This window comes from Microcaecilia unicolor, chromosome 6 (assembly GCF_901765095.1).
Source record: "Microcaecilia unicolor chromosome 6, aMicUni1.1, whole genome shotgun sequence".
Taxonomy (NCBI): Eukaryota; Metazoa; Chordata; class Amphibia; order Gymnophiona; family Siphonopidae; genus Microcaecilia; species Microcaecilia unicolor.
The window spans coordinates 207258138-207286110 of record NC_044036.1 but is presented as its reverse complement, the minus strand read 5'-3'; the positions used below and the strand labels follow the sequence as shown (position 1 = coordinate 207286110).

Below are 27973 nucleotides of genomic sequence, written 5' to 3'. Positions count from 1 at the left end.
TGTAGATATTAACATGCGTCCAGCTTTTCCTACATGGGCACGCAGTTGTGGAATGCATTGCCACGTAACTTAAAAACAATTTACGAACTAATTAACTTTCCTAAATCTCTGAAGACCTATCTCTTCAACAAGGCATACAATAACGATCAATAATTTGTAACACATCACCACGCTACCTTACATTCTGACTGGTTCTTTTTATGCCTGTTTGCTTAATTCTATTATGTCATCCTATTCTCTGTGTAACACCAAATATATCTTTTACTCTGGAATGGTGAATGCCATAATGGTACATTGTAAGCCACATTGAGCCTGCAAATAGGTGGGAAAATGTGGGAGACAAATGCAACAAATAAATAAATAAAACACACAGGTGCTTTATAATCCTTAATAAAATATATATTCTGTATTTGGAATTCAGGATATGTAATGGAAAAGCAAACTGTACTTACTTTAGGAACATTTTGGATATACCAGTGTCTGATTAACACATTGAGCTCTCAGTGGAGATGTTCCTTGAAAGCGGTATCCATATTTGCACTCAAACTCTACAAAACCCATATGTGTATAAAACATTTCATTCCTGTGTTGTCTGCTTAATACTATATTATTTTTGAATATTTGGTCTTCATTTAGAGTACATGGCTCTGAAAGATAAAAGTATATTTTAATTATTTAGAAAACAATTGTGATACTTTGAGAAAAAAATATACCAGAATGAAACAGGGGTAAGCAGGGTCGCTTTTACCAATGAGCAAAATGGGCAGCTGCCCTGGGCCCTTGCATAAAGGGGGGCCCAGGCACACAATTGCCCATTGGTAAATTTAGCCTAATCTCTCTATCTCTTTCCTTCTTCCCCCTTCTCTCTCCTTCTTCCCCTACTCTCTGTGGGGGGGGGGGGGGGGTCCTGCATCTGTCCCTTTCCCTTCCTCCCGCTCCCCCTTTCCCCATGGTCCTCCGTACTTTTTTTTACCATTGTTGGCAGCAGCAACAATTATGACAGGCTGCTGGTGTTGGAGCCTCCTCTCTGTGCATTCCACCTACTCTGATTGAACTTCCAGTTTCTACATAGGTGGGACATGCAGAGGAAAGGACTTGGCATTGGTAGCCTGTCTTAAATGCCGAAGATAGTAAAAAAAAAGTATGGAGGACTGTGGGGAAGGATGAAGCAGGAGGATGGGAGAGGGACAGATGTAGGACTTGTGTTGCAAATGGTGGGGGGGGGGAGGGAGAAAGCGAAGAATAGTGAGAGGTGAGAGTGGAAGAGATAAAGAGAGGGAGGGAGTGGAAAGATGCAACAGGGTGCTGGAACAAAGGAAGAGAGAGGGGAGAAGCTGAACATGGGGATAAACAGAAACATAAAAAACTATAATGTCAGGGATGCCGAAGGGCAATGCTGAAAGGGGGTAGATAGAAACACATTTTCTCTTGGTTTTTAGAATTGTACACTGCTTTGATCTACTGGTTAGTTAATGGTGGAATAACAAACCCAAATAAACTATAACTATAAACTATTGATAAGAACATGGGGGAATACTGAAAGGGAGAGCTAGGGACCCAGAAGGGGCAATCTTAAAAGGATGGGTAAATAGGGACACAGAGGCGGGAAATATTGAAAGGGGGTAATGACACGTGGGTCAATGCTGAAAAAGGGGGGATATAGGGACACTGAGGAGGAAAATGCTGAAAACAGGATTATAGAGACACAGAAGGAGCAATGCCAAAAAAAGGGGGGGGATAAGGACACAGAGAAGAAATGTTGAAAAAGGGAGTCAAGGATATAGTGACACAGAGGGCAGATGGGGAACATGGGGTGAGGGCAGTGGTGTGCTGGAGCCGGCTTGCACCGGCTCTGCAGAGCCGGTTGTTAATTTTTGAACTATTTTGCGAGCCGGTTGTTGTGCTGTCAGCAGGGACTTGAAGGCTTTTTTTCACAAATTGCATTGTCTCCTGCCCCCTCAAAACACTTGCACTGTCTGAATTCCTGATTCTCTCTCCCCTGCTGCTGCCCTTCCCACTGCCCCATGCGTTGAACTTTCACTTTCTTCCCTCCTGCATCCGCTCCCTCTCCCTGCCTCCCTCCTTCAACCTCTTCCCCCCTGCCCCAGCCGCAGTTCGCCGGACCGTTACTGTACCTGCAGGCAGTTGTTAGGACAGGATGGCAGTGGCGTCGGGGTCCTTCTGCTGCCACGTCCCGCCTACTCTGATTCAACTTGCTGTTTCCGCGTAGGCAGGAAGCGGCAGGCAAAGGACACCGTCAGGACTCGGGACCAAGAGGTTTGAAGTGGTGAGCCGCCTATCTACTCCACGGTAAGCAAGGAAACCAATTTGTTTAATCTCTGTTTTCACTACCCCGCACAGCTGTCATCTCCTTTAGTGTACACGCAAACCAAAGCAAGCAAACCTATGAGCTGCTGCAATGCTGCATCCACGTTGTCATTCTTTATTATTTGTCCATCTGCAACAAGTCTAAAGCTGTTTCAATTGGGTAGGAGTAGTGCCTTAAAAGATAGAGGTCAAAAGTTTTTGTTTTTTGTTTTTTTTTTACTTACTGGACAGCTTTTTAATTTATTTGAAAGCTTCTCATATGATATAAATATTTTGTTTCATGCAGATTTCTTTTGTTTAAACATAAATGGGCCATAAGCCCGTAATGCAGCCCATTGGTTTTCTTATATTTTGTTCTTGTGATAAATTATACTGTGCCAAAACTGAAAACTCTTATCTCTATCTGGTCGATAATAAAAGGAGCTCATTGTGAACACTATTCACCCTAGAAGGTTGTTTTGTGGCTGTACATGAAGAATTATATTATTGACTAAATGTATGTGTGTGTCCCTTTCACACATACATGTATTTAGTCAGTAACATAAAGGTAGAAAATAATATTTTATTTTGAATTTCTTATTTGGAATATGTCAGATTTTGGAAATATGCATCTTAGATATCTTACTTTTCAATTTCTATTTTTTTATATTTGCTGGTTGCAGAGTCTGACTTCTTGAGGTTCTAGTTCAGTCTTTTGCCTTCAACTCTCCATTCTCCGAGGACAAGCAGGCTGCTTGTTCTCACTGATGGGTGACGTCCACGGCAGCCCCTCCAATCGGAATCTTCACTAGGAAAAGCCTTTGCTAGCCCTCACGCGCCGATGCGCACCGCGCATGCGCGGCCGTCTTCCCGCCTGAACCGGCTCGTGTTCGTCAGTCTTCTTTTGTCCGCGCTCGGTAAGGTCGTGTTTCGCCGTTCGTGCCCCGGAAAGTTGACCTCGCGCGTCGTTTTCGACTCGTTTCTTCAGAGAAAGTTTGAGAAGTGTTTCGGGAAGACCCTTTTTGGTTTTTCCCTTCCCGTATTTCGAGCTTTTCGCCCCGGTAAGTTTTCTTTCGTCGTCGGGGTAGGCCTTAGTTAGGCCTCGGTCGAAATTTTCTTCTCCCTATTTTTGTGGTGCCAATTTTTGCCATTTCGAGTTTTGATCTCGCCGGCGTGATTTTTCCGCCCATGACATCGAAGCCTTCCAGCGGCTTCAAGAAGTGCACCCAGTGCGCCCGGGTAATCTCGCTCACTGACAGGCACACGTCGTGTCTTCAGTGTCTGGGGGCTGGGCACCGCCCTCAGGCCTGTAGTCTGTGTTCCCTTTTACAAAGGCGGACCCAGGTAGAGAGGTTAGCCCAGTGGAACATTTTGTTCTCGGGCTCTTCGTCGGCATCGGCACCGGGGGTATCGAGTGCATCGACGTCTTCAGCGTCCAGACCTTCATCCTCGGCCGCCAGTGCATCGAGTATATCGAGGCATCGACCCTCTGCATCGGCGCTGAGACATCGGACGACTGTATCAACGTCGGTGGTAAAGGGACCTCGTCTGCTGATGTCGTCGGATGGTGGTGCTTCGTCTGGAGTGCAGGTGAGGGCTGTCCATTCCCCTGCTGGTGGCCGTGAGCCTTCGGGTGGGTCTCCCCCTACCCTGAGGGCTCCTGCGGTACAGCCCCCCCGAGACCGACCCTCTTCGGTCTCGGCCCCGAGGAAGAGACGGTTGGATTCTACGTCCTCCTCGTCGGTGCCGGGAAGCTCCGGTGACGTGCTTCGCTTCAAAAAATCGAAGAAGCATCGACACCGGTCCCCTTCCCGTGTCGGCACCGAGAGCTCTGGGTCGCCGAGGGAGTCGGCACCCAGCAGGCATCAGCACCGAAAGGACCGCTCACCCTCTGTCCAAGAGGTGTCGATGCGCTCCACTCTGGACAGCCCGGAACAGCCTCCACGCCTGGAACAGACTCTGACATCGACGCCTGCATCGACCTCCATGCCTTTTTCTGCAGCCGCTCTGAATGAGAGCCTCCGGGCCGTTCTCCCAGAGATCCTGGGAGAGCTGTTGTGCCCTACCCCTCCGGTACCGGGGGTGCTTGCGCCACCGGTACCGTCGAGCGTGGCGCCGGCAGGTCCATCGCCCGGGGTGAGGTCTCCGGCGTCGGTGCCGCGTGCGGTACCGACTGCGGTCGCCTCCCAGGAAGGCTCCCCAACTATGTCGGCGGAGGGAGCTTCGCCGGTGCGGGCGAGGGAGTCTACCTCTCGACGCTCCCACCGTGGCCGTGGTTCCATGGAGTCGAGACCGGCACGGTTGCAGACACAGGTTCGTGAACTTGTGTCTGACACCGAGGGTGAGGCCTCGTGGGAAGAAGAGGGAGACATCAGATATTTCTCTGACGAGGAGTCTGAGGGTCTTCCTTCTGATCCCACTCCCTCTCCTGAAAGACAGCTTTCTCCTCCCGAGAGTCTGTCTTTCGCTTCCTTTGTCCGGGAGATGTCTACGGCCATCCCCTTCCCGGTGGTTGTGGAGGACGAGCCCAGGGCTGAAATGTTTGAGCTCCTGGACTATCCTTCTCCACCTAAGGAAGCGTCCACAGTACCCATGCATCATGTCCTAAAAAAGACATTGCTGGCAAACCGGACCAAGCCATTAACTAACCCCCACATTCCCAAGAAGATTGAGTCCCAGTACCGGATCCATGGGGACCCAGAGCTGATGCGCACTCAGTTGCCTCACGACTCTGGAGTTGTGGATTTGGCCCTAAAGAAGGCCAAGAGTTCTAGGGAGCATGCTTCGGCGCCCCCGGGCAAGGACTCTAGAACCTTGGACTCCTTTGGGAGGAAGGCCTACCATTCTTCTATGCTTGTGGCCAAAATTCAGTCCTACCAGCTCTACATGAGCATACATATGCGGAACAATGTGCGGCAGTTGGCGGGCTTGGTGGATGCGCTCCCCCCTGAGCAAGCCAAGCCTTTTCAGGAGGTGGTCAGGCAGCTGAAGGCGTGCAGAAAATTCCTGGCCAGAGGGGTGTATGACACCTTTGATGTTGCGTCCAGGGCCGCTGCTCAAGGTGTGGTGATGCGCAGACTCTCATGGCTGCGTGCCTCCGACCTGGAGAATAGAATCCAGCAGCGGATTGCGGACTCGCCTTGCCGTGCGGATAATATTTTTGGAGAGAAAGTCGAACAGGTGGTAGAGCAGCTCCACCAGTGGGACACCGCATTCGACAAGTTCTCTCGCCGGCAGCCTTCAGCCTGTACCTCTACAGGTAGAAGATTTTTTGGGGGAAGGAAGACTGTTCCCTACTCTTCTGGTAAGCGTAGGTACAATCCTCCTTCTCGACAGCCTGCGGCCCAGGCTAAGCCCCAGCGCGCTCGCTCTCGTCAGCAGCGTGCGCCTCAGCAAGGCCCCTCGGCTCCCCAGCAAAAGCAAAGGACGAGCTTTTGACTGGCTCCAGCAGAGCATAGCCGACATCCAAGTGTCAGTGCCGGGCGACCTGCCAGTCGGAGGGAGGTTGAAAGCTTTTCACCAAAGGTGGCCTCTCATAACCTCCGACCAGCGGGTTCTTCAAATAGTCCGGCAAAGATACACCCTCAATTTGGCCTCAAAACCTCCAAATTGTCCACCGGGAGCTCAGTCTTACAGCTTCCAGCACAAGCAGGTACTTGCAGAGGAACTCTCCGCCCTTCTCAGCGCCAATGCGGTCGAGCCCGTGCCATCCGGGCAGGAAGGGCTGGGATTCTATTCCAGGTACTTCCTTGTGGAAAAGAAAACAGGGGGGATGCGTCCCATCCTAGACCTAAGGGCCCTGAACAAATATCTGGTCAAAGAAAAGTTCAGGATGCTTTCCCTGGGCACCCTTCTTCCCATGATTCAGGAAAACGATTGGCTATGCTCTCTGGACTTGAAGGATGCCTACACACACATCCCGATACTGCCAGCTCACAGACAGTATCTGCGATTTCAGCTGGGCACACGTCACTTCCAGTACTGTGTGCTACCCTTTGGGCTCGCCTCTGCGCCCAGGGTGTTCACAAAGTGCTTGGCTGTAGTAGCAGCGGCACTTCGCAGGCTGGGGGTGCACGTGTTCCCATATCTCGACGATTGGCTGGTGAAGAACACATCCGAGGCAGGAGCCCTGCAGTCCATGCAGATGACTATTCGCCTCCTGGAGTTACTGGGGTTTGTGATAAATTATCCAAAGTCCCATCTTCTCCCAGTGCAGAAACTCGAATTTATAGGAGCTCTGCTGGATTCTCGGACGGCTCGCGCCTATCTTCCAGAGGCGAGAGCCAACAACTTGTTGTCCCTCGTCTCGCGGGTGCGAGCGTCCCAGCAGATCACAGCTCGGCAGATGTTGAGATTGCTAGGCCACATGGCCTCCACAGTTCATGTGACTCCCATGGCCCGCCTCCACATGAGATCTGCCCAATGGACCCTAGCTTCCCAGTGGTTTCAGGCTGCTGGGGATCTAGAAGACGTGATCCACCTGTCCACGAGTTTTCTCAAATCCCTGTATTGGTGGACGATTTGGTCCAATTTGACTCTGGGACGTCCTTTCCAAATTCCTCAGCCACAAAAACTGCTGACCACGGATGCGTCTCTCCTGGGATGGGGAGCTCATGTCGATGGGCTTCACACCCAAGGAAGCTGGTCCCTCCAGGAACGCGATCTGCAGATCAATCTTCTGGAGTTACGAGCGATCTGGAACGCTCTGAAGGCTTTCAGAGATCGGCTGTCCCACCAAATTATTCAAATTCAGACAGACAACCAGGTTGCCATGTATTACGTCAACAAGCAGGGGGGCACCGGATCTCACCCCCTGTGGCAGGAAGCCGTCAGCATGTGGCTCTGGGCTCGCCGTCACGGCATGGTGCTCCAAGCCACATATCTGGCAGGCGTAAACAACAGTCTGGCCGACAGGTTGAGCAGGATTATGCAACCTCACGAGTGGTCGCTCAATTCCCATGTAGTGCGACAGATCTTCCAGGTGTGGGGCACCCCCTTGGTAGACCTCTTTGCATCTCGAGCCAACCACAAAGTCCCTCAGTTCTGTTCCAGGCTTCAGGCCCACGGCAGACTGGCGTCGGACGCCTTCCTCCTGGATTGGGGGAGGGCCTGCTGTATGCTTATCCTCCCATACCTTTGGTGGGGAAGACTTTGTTGAAACTCAAGCAAGACCGAGGCACCATGATTCTGATTGCTCCTTTTTGGCCGCGTCAGATCTGGTTCCCTCTTCTTCTGGAGTTGTCCTCCGAAGAACCGTGGAGATTGGAGTGTTTTCCGACCCTCATCACGCAGGACGAAGGGGCGCTTCTGCATCCCAACCTCCGGTCTCTGGCTCTCACGGCCTGGATGTTGAGAGCGTAGACTTTGCCTCTTTGGGTCTGTCAGAGGGTGTCTCCCGCGTCTTGCTTGCTTCCAGGAAAGATTCCACTAAGAGGAGTTACTTCTTTCTATGGAGGAGGTTTGCCGTCTGGTGTGACAGCAAGGCCCTAGATCCTCGCTCTTGTCCTACACAGACCCTGCTTGAATACCTTCTGCACTTGTCTGAATCTGGTCTCAAGACCAACTCTGTAAGGGTTCACTTTAGTGCAATCAGTGCATACCATTACCGTGTGGAAGGTAAGCCGATCTCAGGACAGCCTTTAGTTGTTCGCTTCATGAGAGGTTTGCTTTTGTCAAAGCCCCCTGTCAAGCCTCCTACAGTGTCATGGGATCTCAATGTCATTCTCACCCAGCTGATGAAACCTCCTTTTGAGCCACTGAATTCCTGCCATCTGAAGTACTTGACCTGGAAGGTCATTTTCTTGGTGGCAGTTACTTCAGCTCGTAGAGTCAGTGAGCTTCAGGCCCTGGTAGCCCAGGCCCCTTACACCAAATTTAATCATAACAGAGTAGTCCTCCGCACTCACCCTAAGTTCTTGCCAAAGGTTGTGTCGGAGTTCCATCTGAACCAGTCAATTGTCTTGCCAACATTCTTTCCCCGTCCTCATTCCTGCCCTGCTGAACGTCAGCTGCACACATTGGACTGCAAGAGAGCATTGGCCTTCTATCTGGAGCGGACACAGCCCAACAGACAGTCCGCCCAATTGTTTGTTTCTTTTGATCCCAACAGGAAGGGCTGTGGCTGTGGGAAAACGCACCATATCCAATTGGCTAGCAGATTGCATTTCCTTCACTTACGCCCAGGCTGGGCTGGCTCTTGAGGGTCATGTCACGGCTCATAATGTTAGAGCCATGGCAGCGTCGGTAGCCCACTTGAAGTCAGCCACTATTGAAGAGATTTGCAAAGCTGCGACGTGGTCATCTGTCCACACATTCACATCTCATTACTGCCTGCAGCAGGATACCCGACGCGACAGTCGGTTCGGGCAGTCAGTGCTTCAGAATCTGTTCGGGGTTTAGAATCCAACTCCACCCCCCTAGGCCCATGTTTGTTCTGTTCCAGGCTGCACTCTCAGTTAGTTGGTAAATTTTTTAGGTCAATCTCAGTTATGTCCTCGCCGTTGCGAGGCCCAATGACCATGGTTGTTGTTTTGAGTGAGCCTGGGGGCTAGGGATACCCCATCAGTGAGAACAAGCAGCCTGCTTGTCCTCGGAGAAAGCGAATGCTACATACCTGTAGAAGGTATTCTCTGAGGACAGCAGGCTGATTGTTCTCACAAACCCGCCCGCCTCCCCTTTGGAGTTGTGTCTTCCCTTGCTTTGTCTTGCTACATATGGGACTGACGAACACGAGCCGGTTCGGGCGGGAAGATGGCCGCGCATGTGCGGTGCGCATCGGCGCGCGAGGGCTAGCAAAGGCTTTTGCTAGTGAAGATTCCGATTGGAGGGGCTGCCGTGGACGTCACCCATCAGTGAGAACAATCAGCCTGCTGTCCTCGGAGAATACCTTCTACAGGTATGTAGTATTCGCTTTACTGAGTTGCAGTGCCTTGTTTCGTATTTGTTGAGGATTTGTTTGTATTTTGTGCATGTGATCATAGTGTGGTATTTTGCTAGTATGTAGTTTCTATATACAGATCCATAGCATTGCTATTTGTTAAATATTTTTTTCTAGGTGGTGTATTGGTATTTTAGGGCCCAACGTAATATTTACAGTGCTGCCTTTTCTTGGATAAGGTTGTTGCTCTTAGAGTCCTGGGAGTTAGTGTAGTTATGGTATGGTAAGATTCTAAATGTGGTTTTAGCACACGTTTGTGCATATTGTTTTGCAGTGGAGGGATTGTGTGTTGGCATCCCTGAGGGGACATCACAACTTTAGTATTTAATAGCAGATGGCACTTTAGAAGATTTTGAAGGATTGATGTGTGTTGAGGTGGTTGTCATTATAGCAACTTGTGTCTGATCAGGTTTAAATTATGAGGCACTGTTTCTTGAGGGGTTTTGTGTGTGTGTGTGTGTGTGTGTGTGTGTGTGTGTGTGGTGTGTGTGTGGTGTGTGGTGTGTGTGGGGTGTGTGTGTGGTGTGTGTGTGTGTGTGTGTGTGTGTTGGCTAAGTGACTGAAGCAGAGTTTAAAATATGTAACATGTCTGTCACCCATGAAACAGAAATCCCTTTTTAGATTCACAGGAAGACATCACTTGCCAATAAAAGTAACCGGCAGCCCTTTCCAGATCTCGGTCTCTTCATCACCATGCTAAATGTATACCTTGAATGCACCACAAGAAAAACCTCACACATTGGCCTTCATTCTCACTCTTTGGCACCATAAGCATCTCTACACCCTGGTCCAGCATCTTCCTTTGCTCCCCTTCCCTGTCGAGCTGCTGTCTATTATATAATTAAATTAGTACAATAACTCACTTTAAACACATAAAAATGTATAATATAATAAATGACAAAAATAAAAATCAAATGAAAATTACATTTTGTGACATGTGCTCAGTTCACCAATATAATCACCTACTAAAATAGTGAAGTGAAAATCAATCCAGGGGCCCTGGGGAAAATTTGTGGTTGCCCGTCTCCCCCCAGTCCAGCAGCTCAGCTTCCTGAGCACTCTGCTGAAAAATATATGGCATAAATACACAGAGCTATAGTCTAGGCCACACAACTAATGGCTCTATTGATCCTGCCCCCTTCTGACAAGGGCTTCCTGTTTCTAAGGGGCAGAACCAGCAAAGCCATCAGTGGCATGGCCTAGACAATAGATCTGAATTTATGCAGCAGGGGGCTAAGGAAGATGTGCTGCTGGACTGAGGGGGGAAGGCATCCACAAATTTTCCCCAGGGCCGCATGGGTGGTTAAAGCAGCCCTGGGGGTAAGTAAACATTTTTACCTAAGGCCCACTATCTTGGGAAGAGGAGGGTCTCCTTCCCCCTCAGAGCTCTGGTTAGAAAATGGATGGGCGTAGGATGGTTCCTCTGGAATTGAAATTTACATTTCTACTAGTAAGTGGTTACATCATAGAGGACAGGCAGAACACCATTTGCCACATATGGGCGATATCATCTGACAGAGCCCAGCCAGGGCCAGCACAACCCGGTAAACAGGGTAAGCACCACAGAGGGGCGCTGGCCTTCAAGGGCATCACCATACCGGACTCAACTCTCCTGTTCTGCCGTGCCACCATCGCCTGCTGCCGCCAACTCTGAATGATGTTGAATTTGCTGATGCCTTGCCCGCTGACAATGCTGACACCCCGCCCACCACAGGTCCTTCTCCCCAATCTCCCAGTCCCTTCTCTCTTAACCTGGCTTGGCCCACCACCTCCTGTGTGTACTTCCTGTGAGCCAGTTTCTGCCACAGGAGGAGGGGATGCAGGTCACACGGCAGCCATCAGGAAGGAGTTGGGCCTAGAGTGGCACCTCAGTGTTAATGCGTTAACGAGCCCTGGCTGGACCATGTTTAATTATATTTTAAACATGGGGGTGGGTTTGAAGCGGGGAGCAGTCAGGCTGCATGCGGGTTTGAAGTAGCGGTGGTGGTGGCGACAGGGGTGGGGGTGGGGTTGGTAGCGTTGATGGGGCCGGGGAGGGGGAGGGGTGAAAATCTGATTCCATGGAGTGGCCTAGTGGTTAGGGTGGTGGACTTTGGTCCTAAGGAACTGAGTTCAATTCCCAGTTCAGGCACAGGCAGCTCCTTGTGATTCTGGGCAAGTCACTTAACCCTCCATTGCCCCAGGTACAAATAAGTACCTGTATACAATATGTAAGCCACATTGAGTCTGCCACCTGCCCTGACCACTGCCTGGACCTGACTCTGCTGGATTGCCACCTGCCCTGACCACTGCCTGGACCTGACTCTGCTGGATCACTGCCTGGACCTGACCTCTGCTGGATCGCCACCTGACCTGACTACTGCCTGGACCTGACTTATGCCAGTTCTGAGCTCGCCTTCTCTTCTTGTCTGAGCCTGAGTCTGTCTCACTGGTTGACTCCTTAAGTCCTGCTGGCCACCCAAACCCAGGGGCTCAACCGCTGGGGAACGGAGGTCACTGCAGGTGAAGTTGGGTTTCTGACCGCTGGTCTCCGGACAACCACAAGGGTTCACTTATTAATTCCTGATCTCTGTGACACTGTCAAGCATGCACACAAACAGCCGGCTTTTATGCACGCATACAAGCTGTGTATATGAAAGCAGTTTGTAACCCCTTTTTGTTTTCCACAATTTCTGACCCACAAGGAGCTTGCAAAGGTCCAGAAACAGCTCATTTGTCTTCCACTAGTTTGTTATGTTATTACTATATTTTGGGGATTTTAGGAATTAGTACAACCATTGTAGCTGGTTAGAGTTTGAGGACTTGGCAGCATGCTACTGTGATCTGTTCTCCCCATACTTCTGGCTCCTACTCCAGCTGGAAGACCTCTGGGCTGATCTGTCATCTATGAAGCTGATACATAAATTTACATCCATTTATTTGTCTCTTTGGTCAAGGGTCTGTTGTCCTTCAGGAAAATGCAGAACAGAGAGCATTTGAAATGACCAGGTGTCTTCTTGTGATGGTTTTTGAAATACTGCACAAATGTTCCCACATTTATTCCTTTCCTTGAGACATTTTGTCTGATTTTGGTTCTCTGTCCACAGTGCTCCATCACTTTCTGCTTAGCTTTCCCTAATTCTGTGGGTCCTACTCCTTTTGGAGGAAAATGCAGACACTGTCTCTTTGCCTGAGCACATGGAGGGGTACAGAGAGAAACCGCCTGCTTCAGTTATTTTCCCATGCAGCAGCCATTAACAGTTCTGAGTACTTCAGGGACATCTCAGGAGTCAGGACTCTGATTTTGTGCTGTCATGAAAGCTGTAGGATAAAGCCAGGCTGGGGTCCACATTTCTTGGCAAAACTTATCCCAGAAAAAAGCTTACAAACTAACAATGTTTATTAGTTTGTTGTTGTTTTTGTTTTGTTTTAAGTTTAAATGTCTAGAGCTTTTCTGTGAGTGTTCACACAAACTGGTGGTTGTGATGGCAACCAAAAAGAAGCTATCAGGTTGGCAAAACAGGAAAAGAAAAGCAGCAAAAGAAGAGGCCATCCAGAGGCAAGCAGGAGCACTATATAATTTTATCAAACGATTAAAAGTGACTGGTGAGCACTCTCAGGAGGAGGAGGAAGACGACCAAATAGGTACTAGTACCTCTGTTGGTTGGCAATGAGCTTCTTAGATGGGCTTGCTGCAATCAGCAGCTTCCAGTTCATTTACTCTCACTGATTTTCAGCTCATTGTTTTTTTAACTACTGCCAAGACCATGGTTACTGTACTCAGTTTCCACAGATTGAGTGTTCTGTTTCTGCTGCAAACTGTTTTCACCAACAGATCCAAGCAAATCATCTAGTAGTTTTATATCGACTGGCTATAAAACTGCATACATGTGATACAAATCTGGCTCATAAGAAACATTCAAAAATGTGGATTGACTTCAGAAAGGATCTCAAAAACAAAACTACACTTGATTCACAACATCAAAGGCTGTATGAGCTAGGAAAAAAAAGCATTGGTCAGATGTAATTGCAAGGCTCATCGAAATAATCAAATTTCTTGGATCTCAATGTCTGACTCTACGAGACTCATCTGATAAGCTTTTTGAAAGAAATAACGACAACTTTCTTAAACTGGTTGAACTGTTTGGAAAGTTTGATTCTGTCATGGCGGCACATATAAGGAGAGCTATAAGACAGGAATCCAAAATCCTTTATTTGAGCAAAGACATACAAAATGAAATTAATACAATTTTGGGCAAGGCCATCACTGAAAAGATCTTGTCTGAAATCAAGAAAGCAAAGTACTATTCTATAATATTGGACTGTACACCAGATGTCAGTCACACTGAGTAGATGACTGTTATTAAACCGCCCAAAACACGGCAGCCAGACTCATCTTTGGTAAATCACGATTCGAAAGCGCAACACCACTCCGTGAAAAACTCCACTGGCTCCCCATCAAAGAACGAATAAACTTCAAAGTCCACACTCTGGTCCACAAGATCATCCACGGAGAATCCCCTAGCTACATGACCAATCTGATCGACCTTCCAGGCAGGAACAGGTTCAATCTTCTCTAACATATCTCAACCTTCACCTTCCCACTTGTAAAGGTCTCAAATACAAAACCTACTACGCATTCAACTTCTCCGTTATAGGCAGCCAACTCTGGAATGCCATACCAAGAGCCATCCGAACAACCAATGAACATCTACCCTTCCGAAAGCTGCTGAAAACTTACCTCTTCAAACAAGCCTATCCAAACGACCCGACTTAACTTACGAACCTAATCCACACCACTAATGTTACCTATACCTCAATCCCCCCTCCACATCTCTTCCTCTTGTCCTACACTATACAACCACACCATAACTACACTATCCCACAACTGTTTTCTTTCTGTGATACTTTGTAACCCATACTTTGTAAGCCGCACTGAATCTGCCATTGAGCGGGAAAGAGCGGGGTATCAATACAACAAATAAATAAATAAATAATATTCGCTTTTTTTTTTCCTGCAAAGAAGGAAATGTAGACATTGAAGAACAATTCCTAGGTTTCCTAGAAGTACATGACTCAACTGGGGAAGGTTTATGTGACACTGTTATCAATCAACTGCACACCTGGAATCTTAGAGGCATATTTTCAAAGCACTTTGGGAGGCTAAGTTCCATAGGTTTCTATGGAACTTTGGGAGGCTAAGTGCTTTGAAAATATGCCTCTTAGTGATATAAGAGGTCAAGGCTAGCTACAACAATAGAGCCAGTACAAGAGGGAAAAGAAATGGGCTGCAGAGGCTGATTTTAAACATGAGCCCTTGTGCTTTCTACATTCCATGTGGAGCTCACAGCCTGAACTTAGTTGTAAACGATGCTGCCAAAGGAAACATGAGACCATCGGCTCTTTTGGAACAGTTCAAGAGTTATAAAAGTTTTTCTCATCATCAATGAAGCACTGGGCAGTTCTCAGGAAGCACGTTCCTTCTCTGACATTAAAACCTCTTTCAGAAACTCCGCAAAGTTGCACCGATGCTCTGCAGCCACTCAGGCACCAAACTGGAGAAATCTATGATGCTCTGCATGAGATAAGAAATATGACAATGACTCAAAATATGGAGCACATATTTTGAATACCAATTTGAAGGATTTCCAATTCTTGTGTTCCCTCATCCTGTGGCATGACCCGTTGAATCATATCAATCCAGTCAGTGAGATTCTTCAGAGTACCAGTGAAAATGCTGCAACCGCTTTAACAGCCATTGAGACTTGAAAACCTTTATTTCTAACTACCGTACTGATTCCAGATATGAGTCATTGCTTCAAACTGATTGGAAAATTTGTCATGAAGTTGAGGGGGAACCAGAGTTCAAAGCCATTGCGCAAATCTGTCAGAGGAAAAAGACTACACAGTTCCAGTATGAACAAGAAGATGAATTGCCTCAATCACCTGAGAATAAATTTGGTGTATATTTTTTTCTTTACAATTTTGGATGTTGCAATGACTTCCCTCAATAAAAGATTTGATCAGTTAGAACAACACTACAATCAATTCAAATTGCTGTAGAACATAAATAAACTTGCAGAAACTGATCATGAACTGCTCCACCAGTACTGCAATGATTTGCAACTTCATTTATCAGATGGTGTTAATGAGGACATCAATGGAACTGAACTGTATGATGAACTATATGCCTTTAAAGATCTGTTTAAGACCAAGTTGTGCCATTTTCATAATCCTTTTGAAACTCTAAAATTTGTTCTATCAAACAACCTCCCATTCCCAAATCTGAGCATAATTCTAAGAATACTGCTGACAATTCCTGTCAGTGTGGCAAGTGGTGAACGATCATTTTCACAGTTAAAAATAATAAAAAATTATTTGTGATCAAGTATTTCTCAAGAAAGGCTTGTAAGCCTTGCCATGATTGCTATTAAGAATAATATATGTGCCAGGTTAGATATCAATGATTTAATTGCTAATTTCGTGAACATGAAAGTACGAAAAGCTAAGTGGTTGTAACCTTTTGTAAACCGTCTATTTGTTCAGCGATGCTACTATTTAATTTAAAAAAACAAAGTTAATAAAGGTATTTTGAGAAAAGGGGTGTATGTGACCTACAATTTGTATTAATGAGGGTGCAATTTGTAGGTTCACAGGAGGACGCCAGAACCCTTTGTACCGGCCCTGAGCCCAGCACAGATGCTACTTTCTGAAGAATTTGTCAACATCATTCTGTGCATAGGCGCCCGGTATAAGAGGCTTGGGGAGGCTAAGCCTCCCCTGCCACAAGCCCCCTAAGTACCAGTCCTTCATTACATCTCTTATCCCCCCCCCCCCCCCACCCACCCCTGATGCAGCATCTATCCCTCTCAATTCCTCCCTGCGTCCCTCTAATTTGATTTAGATCATCGCCAGTAGCAGCATGACGCCAGTATGACACTAACTAAAACAGCTTGCTTCGGGGCTTTAGCCTGACGGCATTCCTTGTGATGCGTCCCGACGCAACTTCCTGCTTCCGCGAGGGCAGGACGCATCATAAGGAAGGCTGTCAGGATGAAGCTCCGAAGTGAACTGTTTTAGTTAGTATGCTGCCACACTACCAGCGGTGACCTAATCAAATTAGAGGGACTGCAGGGAGGGAGCGAGAGGGATAGATGCTGCATTCAGGGGGGGGGGGAGGTGGTGAACAAGAGAGAGGGATAGATGCTACATTCGGGGGGGGAGGTGGACAAGGGAGAGGGATAGACGCTGCATTCGGGAGAGAACGAGGGAGAAGGATAGATGCTGCAATGGACGGGGGGGGGGGAGAAACAAGGGAGAGGCATAGATGCTGCATTCGGGGGGGAGGTGGACGAGGGATAGACGCATTCAGGAGGGAATGAGGGAGAAGGATAGATGCTGCAATAGGGGGCAGAAACGAGGGAGAGGAATAGATGCATTCGGGAGGAAACGAGGGAGGATATATGCTACATTGGGGGGGGAGGAGAAACAAGGCAGAGGGACAGATGCTGCAACGGACAGGAGAGAAACAAGGAAGAAGGATAGATGCTGCAATAGAGGGGGGAGAAGAAAAGAGTGAGAGGGATAGGCGCTGCAATGGGGTGGGGGGGGGGGGGGAATGAAAGAGACACCGGACTAGAAGTAATGAAGGAGGAAAGAGGTACTGAACTCAGGTAGAGTGAGATGCAGTAGGTACTGCTCTTATGGACCTGGGTGGTAACAGACAGGAAGAGGTGCTGGATACTAGAGGGAGAGAGAAAACTGGGCCAGGAAGAGGCAAGAGAGATTGCTGGACTGGAGGAGGGGGAGACACTGGAATGGGGAGGGGGCAAGGAAAGAGGAGAGACACTGGTTCTCCAGGAAGGAGGGAGACAGAGAGATACTGAGACTGACTAGACTGAAGGAGAGGAAGAAACACAGGACGAGAGATGGAGAGAAGGGGAAGTGAGAGACACACACACAGAGGGACTGGACTGGAGGAGAGGAAAAGAGGGGGAGAAAGACTGGAAGGGGAGGTGGAAATGAGGGGAAGAGAGAGAGACTGAGATGAACTGGAGGAAAGGGGGGAAAGACACTGGACTGGGGGGATCAGGAAGGAAGAGAGGAGGAGAGATACTGGCCCCATGGGTGGGAGAAAGGGGACAGGCAGACAGAGATGCTGGGCATGGAGGAAGCATAGAGACAGGGACACAGAGGGGCAATGCTCGACAGATATACAAAAGGGACAAACAGGGGCAATGTTAGACATGGATGATTGGGTCACAGTGGGGTAATGCTGATCATGGGAAGGGAAATGCAGAACAGGTGTACCTAGGGCCACAGAGGAGAAATGATGAATATAGAGGAGGATAGGGACGCTAAGAGGGCAGAAGCTGAACATGGAGGGAGGGACAGGGACACAGAGGGAAATTAGACAGGAGCCCTGAAAAGACAGGAAAAAACAGAAAAGTAGAAAAGAGACATTGAGACCAAAGCGAATAGAAAAATAAAATACTCGGACAACCAAGATAGAAAAAAAGTATTTTATTCAGAATTTATGAATTAGAAAATGTCAGCTTTTAGAAATGCATATTTCTTGTATTTTGCATTTCAGTTTCTATTTCTCTATTAGTGCTGTGTGCAGAGTCTGACTTCCTGAGGTTTCCATTTCAGTTTTTTGCCTTCATATCTCTATTACTGATGATTGGTCCCTTGTTTCACATTTGTTAAGGGTCTCTGTGTGTTTTGTGTGTGTAACCAAGGTGTGGTATTCTGCTAGCATGTAGAATGTGTAGAGATCTTGTTGTAGTCCTGTTTAATTTTTTTTCACTAGATGGTGTATTGGTGTTTTAGGGGGCGTGGTGTAATATTTACAGTGCTGCCTTTTCATTCCTAAGGTTTTTGCTTTTTGAGTCCTGGAAGTTAATGCTGTTGTGCAAAAACACACTCAGAACTTTATCTTGCTATACTTTTGTGTACGTGGTGTTTTACAGTGGAGGAACTGTGTTGGCCTTACTGAGGTGACATCAAAAATTATTTGTCATAACATCTGAGTGTTGGCATCTCTACACTCTGGTCCAGTATATTTCTTTCCTTTTCCCTTCACTACCCCATGTCCAGCAGGTGCCTCCCAACTGCACTGTGCAGCCATGGAGCTCTCAGACATATTTGAGCATCTTGAGATTCATGAAGAACCTGTTGACCTTGAAGATCCCAATCTCATGAGGCAGCAAAATCAACAAGCTCTGTGGAGGTGGAATGGGAAGGTATGTGCATGAGAGAGAGGCAGACTGGCTGTGGAAAAGTGGGATGTGAGAGAGAGAAAGAGGGGGCAGATGGACTGCAGGCCTCTATAGAAATGTAGCTATCAGCTACTGACACTTTTTTTAAAAAATCCACTTTAATTCAGTTGCCTAAAAGACCTATATATATATATATATATATATATATATATATATATATATATATAGCTACTGAAGCTTGCACTGTTTAATTTTCTTTGCCACTTTGTTCTCTGGCATTTGATATCTATCTTAATATCTAAATTTTTAACAGAAGGTATTATCTGCCACTATTTTACTGACCTTTCTGTATGCTTTGAGGCAATTAAGAACTCAGGCTTGGCCCCGCTCACTTTAGCCTCCCCAAACAGCTGAGCCACTGTCCGCCTATGATTCTGTGCATATGTAGGTGCCTTCCTGCCTGACCTGAGTGCACGAAACCAGAAGTCTTTGTCTTTCCGCATAGTGGAATAGTCGTGTCTTGCTGACTCTCCTCAGTGAGTTGTTTCTAAGCGTTTGTGGTGCCTTCCCTTGGTACTTGGGAAGGCCTAAAACATTTGCATTATCACTACCATCCCTATATCCACAACACAGCTATTTCTTGAGACTCTTATGTAGGAGTGGCCTGTGATTGACTTGTAACTATAAAGAACAGTACTTGTGGTTTTCAACTGGCTTGTAATGTATGTTAAGTTTGATTTGTTTTATGTTTTGTTTCTTCTTATTATATATGTTTGTTTTGTAAATCACCTAGGTAATAGACGATGTATACAATTTTAAAATAAATAAATAAAATTTTCTTTTGCAAGATTTAATAGGTGATTCACAGGTTGAGTTCTCTTTTATTATGGAGACTTGGATTTCTGATAATGATTCTTTTATTCTCTCAGAACTTTGCCCCCCACGATTTAGAGCTTAAAGTTACTCTGGATCAGATAAAAAAGGGTGGAGTGGGGGTCTTCTACATACATACATATAAGTCTTTTTAATTTTTTTTTAGTGGAAACATTGTTGGTTCCTGGTTTGGAGGTGATGTGATGCAAATTATTGGACTCAAGTTTATCAGGCTCAATTGGTTTTATTCTTGTATATTGACTACCAGGTAATTGGAAAAATATATATTCTATCTTTACAGACTTTCTTTTGCAACAATCTACATGTTTTAACTATTTTGTGATAATTGATGATATTAATCTGCACCTTGAAAATAAGGAAGATCCTGATGTTTAAGAATTCTTGTCAATTTTTTAATTTTATGGCTTTACATATATCTCCTCCCTCTCCAACTCATGAGAAAGGTCACACTCTAGATTTTTTTGCTGTTAGTTTGAGTCTGTTGTCTCAGTTGAATATTACCGATGTCTCCTGGTCATACCATTTTATGTCTGAATTCACACTTTTTTTCTGTAGTTAATAATCAAAAATTCTCTACCAATAAATGAATTGTAGACCTTGCTTGAATGGAACCTTTGGTTTTTCTTGACGATGGTGCACTTGTTGCTCCAGCGTTGTCTACCCAGAACTTCTTAGAAACCTGTTTCTTTAACCAACTTAAAAGGATAAAAACTGTGTCTTCCTCTCAGGTGACAAACTACAAGTTAATGACTTTTCATTTTCTCAAGTACTGTGGCCAAGAACTAATAGAAATCAATAAATAATTATTGTCCCTACTGAATGCCCTTTCTGATTTACTTTCCATAACTATGAAGGAGTACTTGGCTTCTGAGAATTGATCACAGCTTGCAGTCAGGCCTCCATCTCAGTTACAGTCTCACCATAGCAAATGGACTCTGGCCAGTCTTTCACCCCAGACACACTGAGGCATATGAACTCAGTGGCAGCAGGCCAGCAAAAGAGCACCAGCTTTACATGAACACAAGCTTTACTCGAACAGGCAAGCTCTCACCCCAAACTCAGCAGCACTCTGGGGCATATGAACTCAGTGTCAGGCCAGCAAAAGAACACAAGCTTTTCTGACCAAATACAGCCTAATCTCCATAGCCACCAGCCACTACCAAGCTTCCAGAAAGACTGCAACTTCTCTGGAATCCAGACAAACCCAGCTGCATCTGTAGATTTCTCACTCTCCAGAAATTTTACTAAGAAAACTTTTCTTTTATCTTACTCCCACACCAATACCTGAGGTAATGTGGCAAAAAACCTTGTTTTGGCTCTCTTCAGCCTTCCAGACACCAAGTTTTCACATCATTTCACTTTCACACACACAGCACCAGACATACACATCTGTATCCACAGTGACTCAGGGTGACCAGCTGACCTCCGGTGGCCAATCAGAACCCATTACCTCACACTCCCAAAAGCTTGGAACCTAACTGAAAAGTTAATGGTCTCCATATTGGACCCATAGAAAATAATGGAAAACTACATATTTTTGAATTTTAATAGTTAAACAAGCACTAAAAGTACCCATATTCTCCTTGCCATTGTAGCACATCTATCTCCACAATCATAATTTCAGATTTTAAAACCCTACATTTCTAAAGACGTCACACGTTTTTTCTTGAATACATCATGTTAAAATTATATAAATTCCTTGCTTTGCTTTTTAAATAATTAAAACTAAGTCCCAGTTCCCGTCTCCATCGAGGACATTTCCAAGAAATAATTTTAAGACCTTCCAGATGGCCCAAACCACTACCCTGGGATTTCTCAATTAAATGCATTTTTCTCCGAAGACCACCACCCTAATTTATCTAAAGATGTTCTCAGGAACCTATAACTACCATGTGTCCAACTTCTCTTACGTAAGCACACGACTGTGGAACGCACTGCCACAAGCTGTGAAAACAATCTACGATCACCTAAAATTCAGAAAATCTTTAAAGACCCATCTATTCGGAAAGGCATACCCGACTGACCCAACTTAAATGCCTCAACTCTGCAACACTTCACTACCAAAGATCGTATTGGACATTATCAAACCCTCCTTACCTTTAACCCCACGTGCCTGAATCTTATCTTCCCTATTCCACCATAACATCTTTTGTACTTGTCCCCTACTGGACTTAGCGAATGCCTTCACGGTACTGTGTAAGCTACATTGAGCCTGCAAATAGATGGGAAAATGTGGGATACAAATGTAACAAATAAAATAAACTATAAAAAGTCTACATTTAAAATTAACCCTTTCAATGCCAGATCCACATAACCTACACTGACCAAAATAAATACCCCCCAAATTCTTAAAAATGTTACACCAGAACCACCCACAGACCCCCTACAATAAAAAAGAAATTTCAAAAATAAATCTAAAAACAAAATCAGCCTAAATAAAATGCAATGAAACAAAACCTAGGTCAGAAGACCTCTTACCTTTGTCCTCTAATGTCCACCTTCTTCAGGGTCCCGATGGACCCCCAACGACCCCAGATGTCAGCAGTGTAAAACCACGAATGGCCTGGTTCTCCAGCTGGGCAGCCCAGAAATTTAAGCTCCGGCTTGTATTTGGGCCTACCGCAACCTCCGGAGGCATCTGAGCATGTGAGAAAGTTTGCACATGTCCAGAATATTCTTGGCTCTGATGCAGGCCCAGGCAGGGGATTTTCCTGCCAGTTTTCCACCTCCGGATCCCATTCTGTGGTTTGGTGGCAACGTGAACGGATGTGTCTGAGTTCTGCCAGACCCAGAAGAGCCTCAGAGCCTCTCCAGTCCCAAATTTGACAGTGAGAAATGGGCCTGGAATGACTTGAAGAAACGCTGGAACCCCTAGAGCAACCTCAGGCTCTCCCAAACGGGTTCCAACTCAGTAGAGCTGACCCCGGGCAGCCCCAAAGCAGCTCAAAAACAATGTGGGCCACAACGAGATGCCCCAAATGGCACGGACCCTGAAACGGGTCCCAACAAAGTGGGGCTGAAACCAGGAAGCCCTAAAGTGACCCAAAAACAGCATGAGCCACCACGGAACCTCCAGCAGTATCCAGAGCTCAGGTAAGCCCTCTCTTTAATAAAAAAAAAAACATATATTAACCCATTTACAGGTACTCAGCTGGAAGTGAGGTGACAATCTGTTGGAGGACAAACTGGAAGAGGTGGTCGACGTTATCAAGAAAAGGACTGATATCATAATGTCCCTCTCTCAGCCCACTTCTTCTGTGACCTCCACCTCTTGGAGCTTTTTTGGGTAGTGCCCACAGAAGGCCCTAATACTTTCAAAGGCATAAGTATACTCCTCCAGCCCACGATTCCCAGCAGTCCAAAGGGCCATGATCCAGACCTGGCTCCATGAGAGCACAGTAACAGTACCGGATGGATTACCAGTAATAGGAAGGCTGAATTTTTATCATGCAAAATGGTATCTTATAACCTCTGACAAGTGGGTTCTTCAAATAGTCCAGGGGGTTATACCTTAAACTAGCGATAACCTCATGCCCGCCATGAGCATCAAAATTAAGCTCTCAGCATAAGGCTGTGCTTGCAGAGGAACTTTCATCTATTCTACAGGCCCACACAGTCAAGCCTGTGCCACCCAAGAGAAGAATGGAAGGGAATTCTATTCCAAGTACTTCCTCATGCCTAAAAGACAGGATGGTTTCGTCCAATCCTATATCTAAGGGCACTGAACAAGTATCTGGTCAGAGAAAAGTTCAGAATGATTTCCCTAGGCACCCTGCTTCCCATGATTCAGGCAAATAACTGGCTATGCTCTCTGGAGTTAAAGGGTACTTACACTCACATACAGACACATCCCAGTTACATCACTGCCAGTAAAGTGTCATGCCATATGGCTTTGCCTCTACCCGTCTTTACCAAGTGTCTCGCCATAACCGCAGTATGTCTACGCAGGCTGGAGGTGCACTTGCACTTATTTCCCTACTTGGATGATTGACTGATCAAGAACATATTGAGGGATGGGGTTCAAGGATCACTGCAAAGGAACATTTGGATGTTGGAGGTACTAGGGTTTGTTATAAACTACCAAAAGCTCCATCTCCTTCCTGTTCAGCAAATGGAATTCAGAGTGGCCCTGCTAGAAGTGGTTCAAGCACAGACCTTATTTCTGGAAGCCAGGATTGAGATGTATTGATCACAGTTGTCCCCCAGGTCCGCCAGAGCCAAGTGTTCACAGCTTATAAGAACATAAAAATAGCCATTCTGGGCCAGACCAATGGTCCATCTAGTCCAGTATCCTGCTTCCAGCAGTGGCCAATCCAGGTCACAAGTACCTGGCAGAAACCCAATTAGTGAGTATGAGACAGCAAAGGGAGTCAACAGGCCTAAACACACATGGTGAGAAACCACAGATTGAATTAAAGACTATTCGTGGTGGATTGGAAGAACGAGTTCGAGAAAACTACAGAGCTTCTGTTTTCTCCACAATGTGATGACTTATGTTTGATAATCCAAATGAAATATTAAAGAACTTATAGCTCAAATCAGTCATAAAATTCTTATCCCATTGATCATGTACCACCCACATTTGTATATTATCTACATACTTATAAACACGAAAACCCAAGGATTGAATAAAGGCTAAAGGAGCCAAAAGATTAAACAAAGTAGCTGAGAGGATAGAGCTCTGAGGGACTCCATATGATAAAGGGAAAGGATCAGAGAAAGACAAATTTAAAGCTGTTATAAAGGTTCTAGAAGCAAAGTAAAAATGAAACCAATTCAGTGCCGTTCCAACTAACTCTTGATTACTGCAATCGGATAACTAGTAACTTATGATCAATCAAATCAAACATGGAGCTAAGATAGAGCTGAAGCAACAATACTTTCCATCCTGAAACAAAATAATAATAATAATAATAATATCATTAATCATAGAAGTCAAAGCGGTTTGAGTACTGTGTTTATCACAAAATCCTGAGTGAAATGGATGAAAAGAATTGTTAAAATTCCAAAATCGAGCAATTGAGATAAGACAGCTTTCTCACAAAAATGTTGACAAATAGGGAAGATCAGCAATGGGTCAACATTTTTAATAAGATGTGGGATCTCAGTCAGGTTTTTTCAAAATAGGCTTAACAAATTATTTCCAATGTACAGATACCAAGCCCTGAGTCAAAATATAATTATTTCCAAAAAATAAACAAACAAAAAAAATGAACTCCTTTAACATCCATGCTGGAGTTCCATCAAAGGGTGACCCAGAAGGATGGAGAGAAGACATAAGATTATCAAATCTGACAGCCAATAGAGGAGTGAAGGTAAAAAAGGTACTACTACCCTTAAAAGAGGAAACTGATGATCAATAACTGAAGAGAGAGAGAGAGAGAGATAAAGGAGGGAACACCTGAGATGTTACAATTGAGGTTCCCTGTAATTGAATCCATTTATCTATTAAAAACTGAGAATATTGATTTTGGGAGAAAGAAAGAAACAGATTTCAGCATGCATAATCTTTCTACTTACTTTCTACTACACAAGTACCATGAGCTGCCACAAAAATTTAAATGGCCAATTCTCTCAACGAAGGAGGGTGAATAGTGGAGTACTGCAGGGATTTGTACTGGGACCAGTGCTATTTAACATATTTATAAATGATCTGGAATTTGGAACAATAAGTGGAGTGATTAAAATTGCAGATGACACAAAGCTATTCAAGGTTGTTAAAACACATGCGGATTGTGAAAAATTGCAGGAAGACCTTAGGGAAATTGGAAGACTGGGCATCCAAATGGCAGATGAAATTTAATGTAGGCAACTGCACAGTAATGCACATTGGGAAGAATAATCCAAATCATAGTTACCTGATACTAGGGTTGTATATTAGGGGTATTATCCAGGCCTATCAATCCACTTTGGTTCAAGCTCTGATATGACATGAAAACTGACAAGGCCCAATTCTGGGTGACTGTGAGCTGAACTCCAGTGTGGCTCAAGAACTCATGATCTGTTGAGACACACTGGTGCAAGCAATATGAGGAAGGGGTGGAGGTGCAAAATAGCTGACCACCAAGGTTTAGCAATGTGACAGTTAGCAGATGTCCAGGAGAAAGACAGAACCATGTAGTTCCTCGGGAAGATGACTAGGTTTCCAAGAAATGTAACCAACTTATTATCATACAGCCTATCATATGTAACCAACTTATTACCATATAGCCAATTACCTGTAACCACAATATTATCATATGTTTCTGAGAATACCTGTATAAAAGAGACTGTATCAGGAAGCCTGGGTAGAAGTCTCAGATACAGCCAATACTTCTGTATAGCAGTTCTGTACTTCCATGAGAAATTACTCTCTCTTATCTTTCCTTGGTAAGTAATAAAGACAATTGCATTTCTCATACCTACGTAGCCTTGGTTTATTTGTTCCCTCTATTTGGAGGTGTCTGGTCCATACTAATTTATGGAGGGATAAATAAACCTGCAAATTCAGGGTTCACCTTGGGGGTCAGCATCCAAGAAAAAGATCTAGGTTTTTATATTAGACAATATGCTGAAATCTTCTGCCTAGTGTGTGGCAGCGGTCAAAAAAGCAAACAGGATGCTAGGAATTATTAGGAAAGGGGTGGCAAATAAGACCGATAATACTATAATGCCTCTGTATGGCTCCATGGTGCAACCTCACTTCGAGTACTGCGTTCAGTTCTGGTTGTCATATCTCAAAAAAGATATAGCAGAATTAGAAAAAGGTCACAGAAGAGTGACCAAAATGATAAAGAGGACTCCTGTCATATGAGGAAAGTCTAAAGAGGTTAGGGCTCTTCAACTTGGAAAAGAGATGGCTGAGGGGAGATATGATTGAGGTCTACAAAATCCTGTGTGGTGTAGAAAGCGGAGAAGTGAATCGATTTGTTACTCTTTCAAAAAGTACAAAGACAAAGGGACACTCAATGAAGTTACCTGGAAAAACTTTTACAACAAATAGGAGAAAATATTTTTTTCACTCAATGAATAGTTGAACTCTGGAACTCATTGTCGGAGGATGTGGTAACAGCAGTTAGTGTATCTGGGTTTAAAAAAGGTTTGGACAAGTTCCTGGAGGAAAAGTCCATAGTCTGTTAATGAGACAAATATGGGGAGCCACTGGATTGATAGCATGGAATGTTGCTACTATTTGGGTTTCTATCAGGTACTTTTGACCTGGATTGGCCACTGCTGGAAACAGGACTCTGGAGTAGACGGACCACTGGTCTGACCCAGTATGGCTATTTTAATCTTCGTATGTTCAGAATCCAAACTCTGGTGAGCTCTTCCGTGTTGGAGGAGTGAAGGAAGGCAGAATCTAATAGAAGTGAGTTTCCAGAACTAACCCTGAATAGATTCCATAGGCTGTGTAATCAGGGAGGTTCTCTGAGGTTGAGGAGCCATGGAATGTGTCCTTACGTGTGGGGCACAGAGGAACAGTTTGCCATAGCCATCACCCACTGAATGTAACATGAGTTAAGTCTAAAACCTAATTTTTGGGGCCAGCTGCTTATGTGAGTGCTAATTATGGTCTGAACGCATGTAAACACCTTAGGAAATGGCATTTGTTTCACAAGAGATAACCCACCTTTATGTTTTTCACTTGAAGGTACTTTTACATTTGATGCTCTTGTACAGTTGAGAGATACCTCAAAAGCCAGAAAAATGGTACAGGATCAGTGGACACAATATTTGAGGTGGTATGAAGAAGGTTCTAAAATGAGCAATGCATATGCCTGCCTCCCAGTCATAAAACTGCTCACCACACTGATAGCACCGCTACTGAAATGGTGCAGGAGCTCCCCAGGTGTCACACTGGGAGCACACCACTTTCCCTACGCTCTCACCATCCTCCATGGCCAGCTCAATGACTGCTTTCAAACAGTGTGCCATTTCATTGGAGATCGCTGCACTTGTCTCCGCTCTGGGCTCTCCCAATCAGGCCCTCCACACACGGTCCCACTTGCATGATCTCATCCACATGGTGTGTTTCTTCTAGGTATCAATCTACAGCTCCTTCCCCTCCTGATGCGCTTGACGTCACATGCTTGAGGGTCTCTATGGTACACCTATTGAGAGTGTACCTCTTCTTCTTCTGCCTCCTCGCTGCTATGGTCTGAACACACTCCCAACGCTGCTCACTGCGAAACACAGCATGAACAGTGTTTAACAAGATCCGACACCATGAAAACCTCCCTTCAGCAACGGCAAGTCGCGAATGCAGAAAAAAAGGTAAACAACACTCACTACTGCCTCTGGAAATGACTGAGGTACCTGCTCTCTGAATTAATGCTGCGGTGTCCCAAACTAGATTTCAATCTCCTGTAATAGCCTACCAGAGCCTTACAAGGGTGGTAACCCACAACAAACTTGAAGTCTATTTTTTTTTTTTTAATCTGTGAAGAAGAATAAATAGGCTAGAGAGAAAATAAGGGTGGGAGAGGGACCTGGAGCAACCAGGTGGGCTCCCTAAAGCTGGCACCGAACAGCCTGGTCACCTCTAAGCTCTACTGAACTATAGAACTAGAACAAGAGACAGGGCCGCCGAAAGGGGGGGGGGGGGCAGGGAGAACAGAATTCCCAGGGCCGCCGGCAATGCAGTCCCCGGTCTCCA

At 45.6% G+C, this 27973-nt stretch overlaps 2 protein-coding genes across 13 annotated transcripts in view; one reads left to right on the top strand and one right to left on the bottom strand.

Annotated features, from left to right (window-relative positions):
• The window catches only part of CFH (complement factor H), a 463465-nt gene that overhangs the window by 9857 nt on the left and 425635 nt on the right, over positions 1 to 27973 (bottom strand). For all 10 annotated transcript variants that reach the window (XM_030205903.1, XM_030205897.1, XM_030205902.1 and 7 more), the window contains one exon: positions 453 to 647. In XM_030205903.1, coding sequence (XP_030061763.1) covers positions 454 to 647 — 194 coding nt within the window. In that variant the 3' untranslated portion in view covers position 453. The remainder of the gene's footprint in view (positions 1 to 452; positions 648 to 27973) is intronic.
• The window catches only part of LOC115471930 (cilia- and flagella-associated protein 251-like), a 95248-nt gene that overhangs the window by 13401 nt on the left and 53874 nt on the right, over positions 1 to 27973 (top strand). Inside the window, exons 1-2 of one of the 3 annotated variants that reach the window (XM_030205908.1) lie at positions 18368 to 18468; positions 19484 to 19585. In XM_030205908.1, the coding sequence (XP_030061768.1) occupies positions 18461 to 18468; positions 19484 to 19585 (110 nt within the window). In that variant the 5' untranslated portion in view covers positions 18368 to 18460. Of the gene's footprint in view, positions 1 to 18367; positions 18469 to 19483; positions 19586 to 27973 lie in introns of those variants that run through there. The other 2 variants (XM_030205909.1, XR_003942447.1) reach the window with 2 other exon arrangements.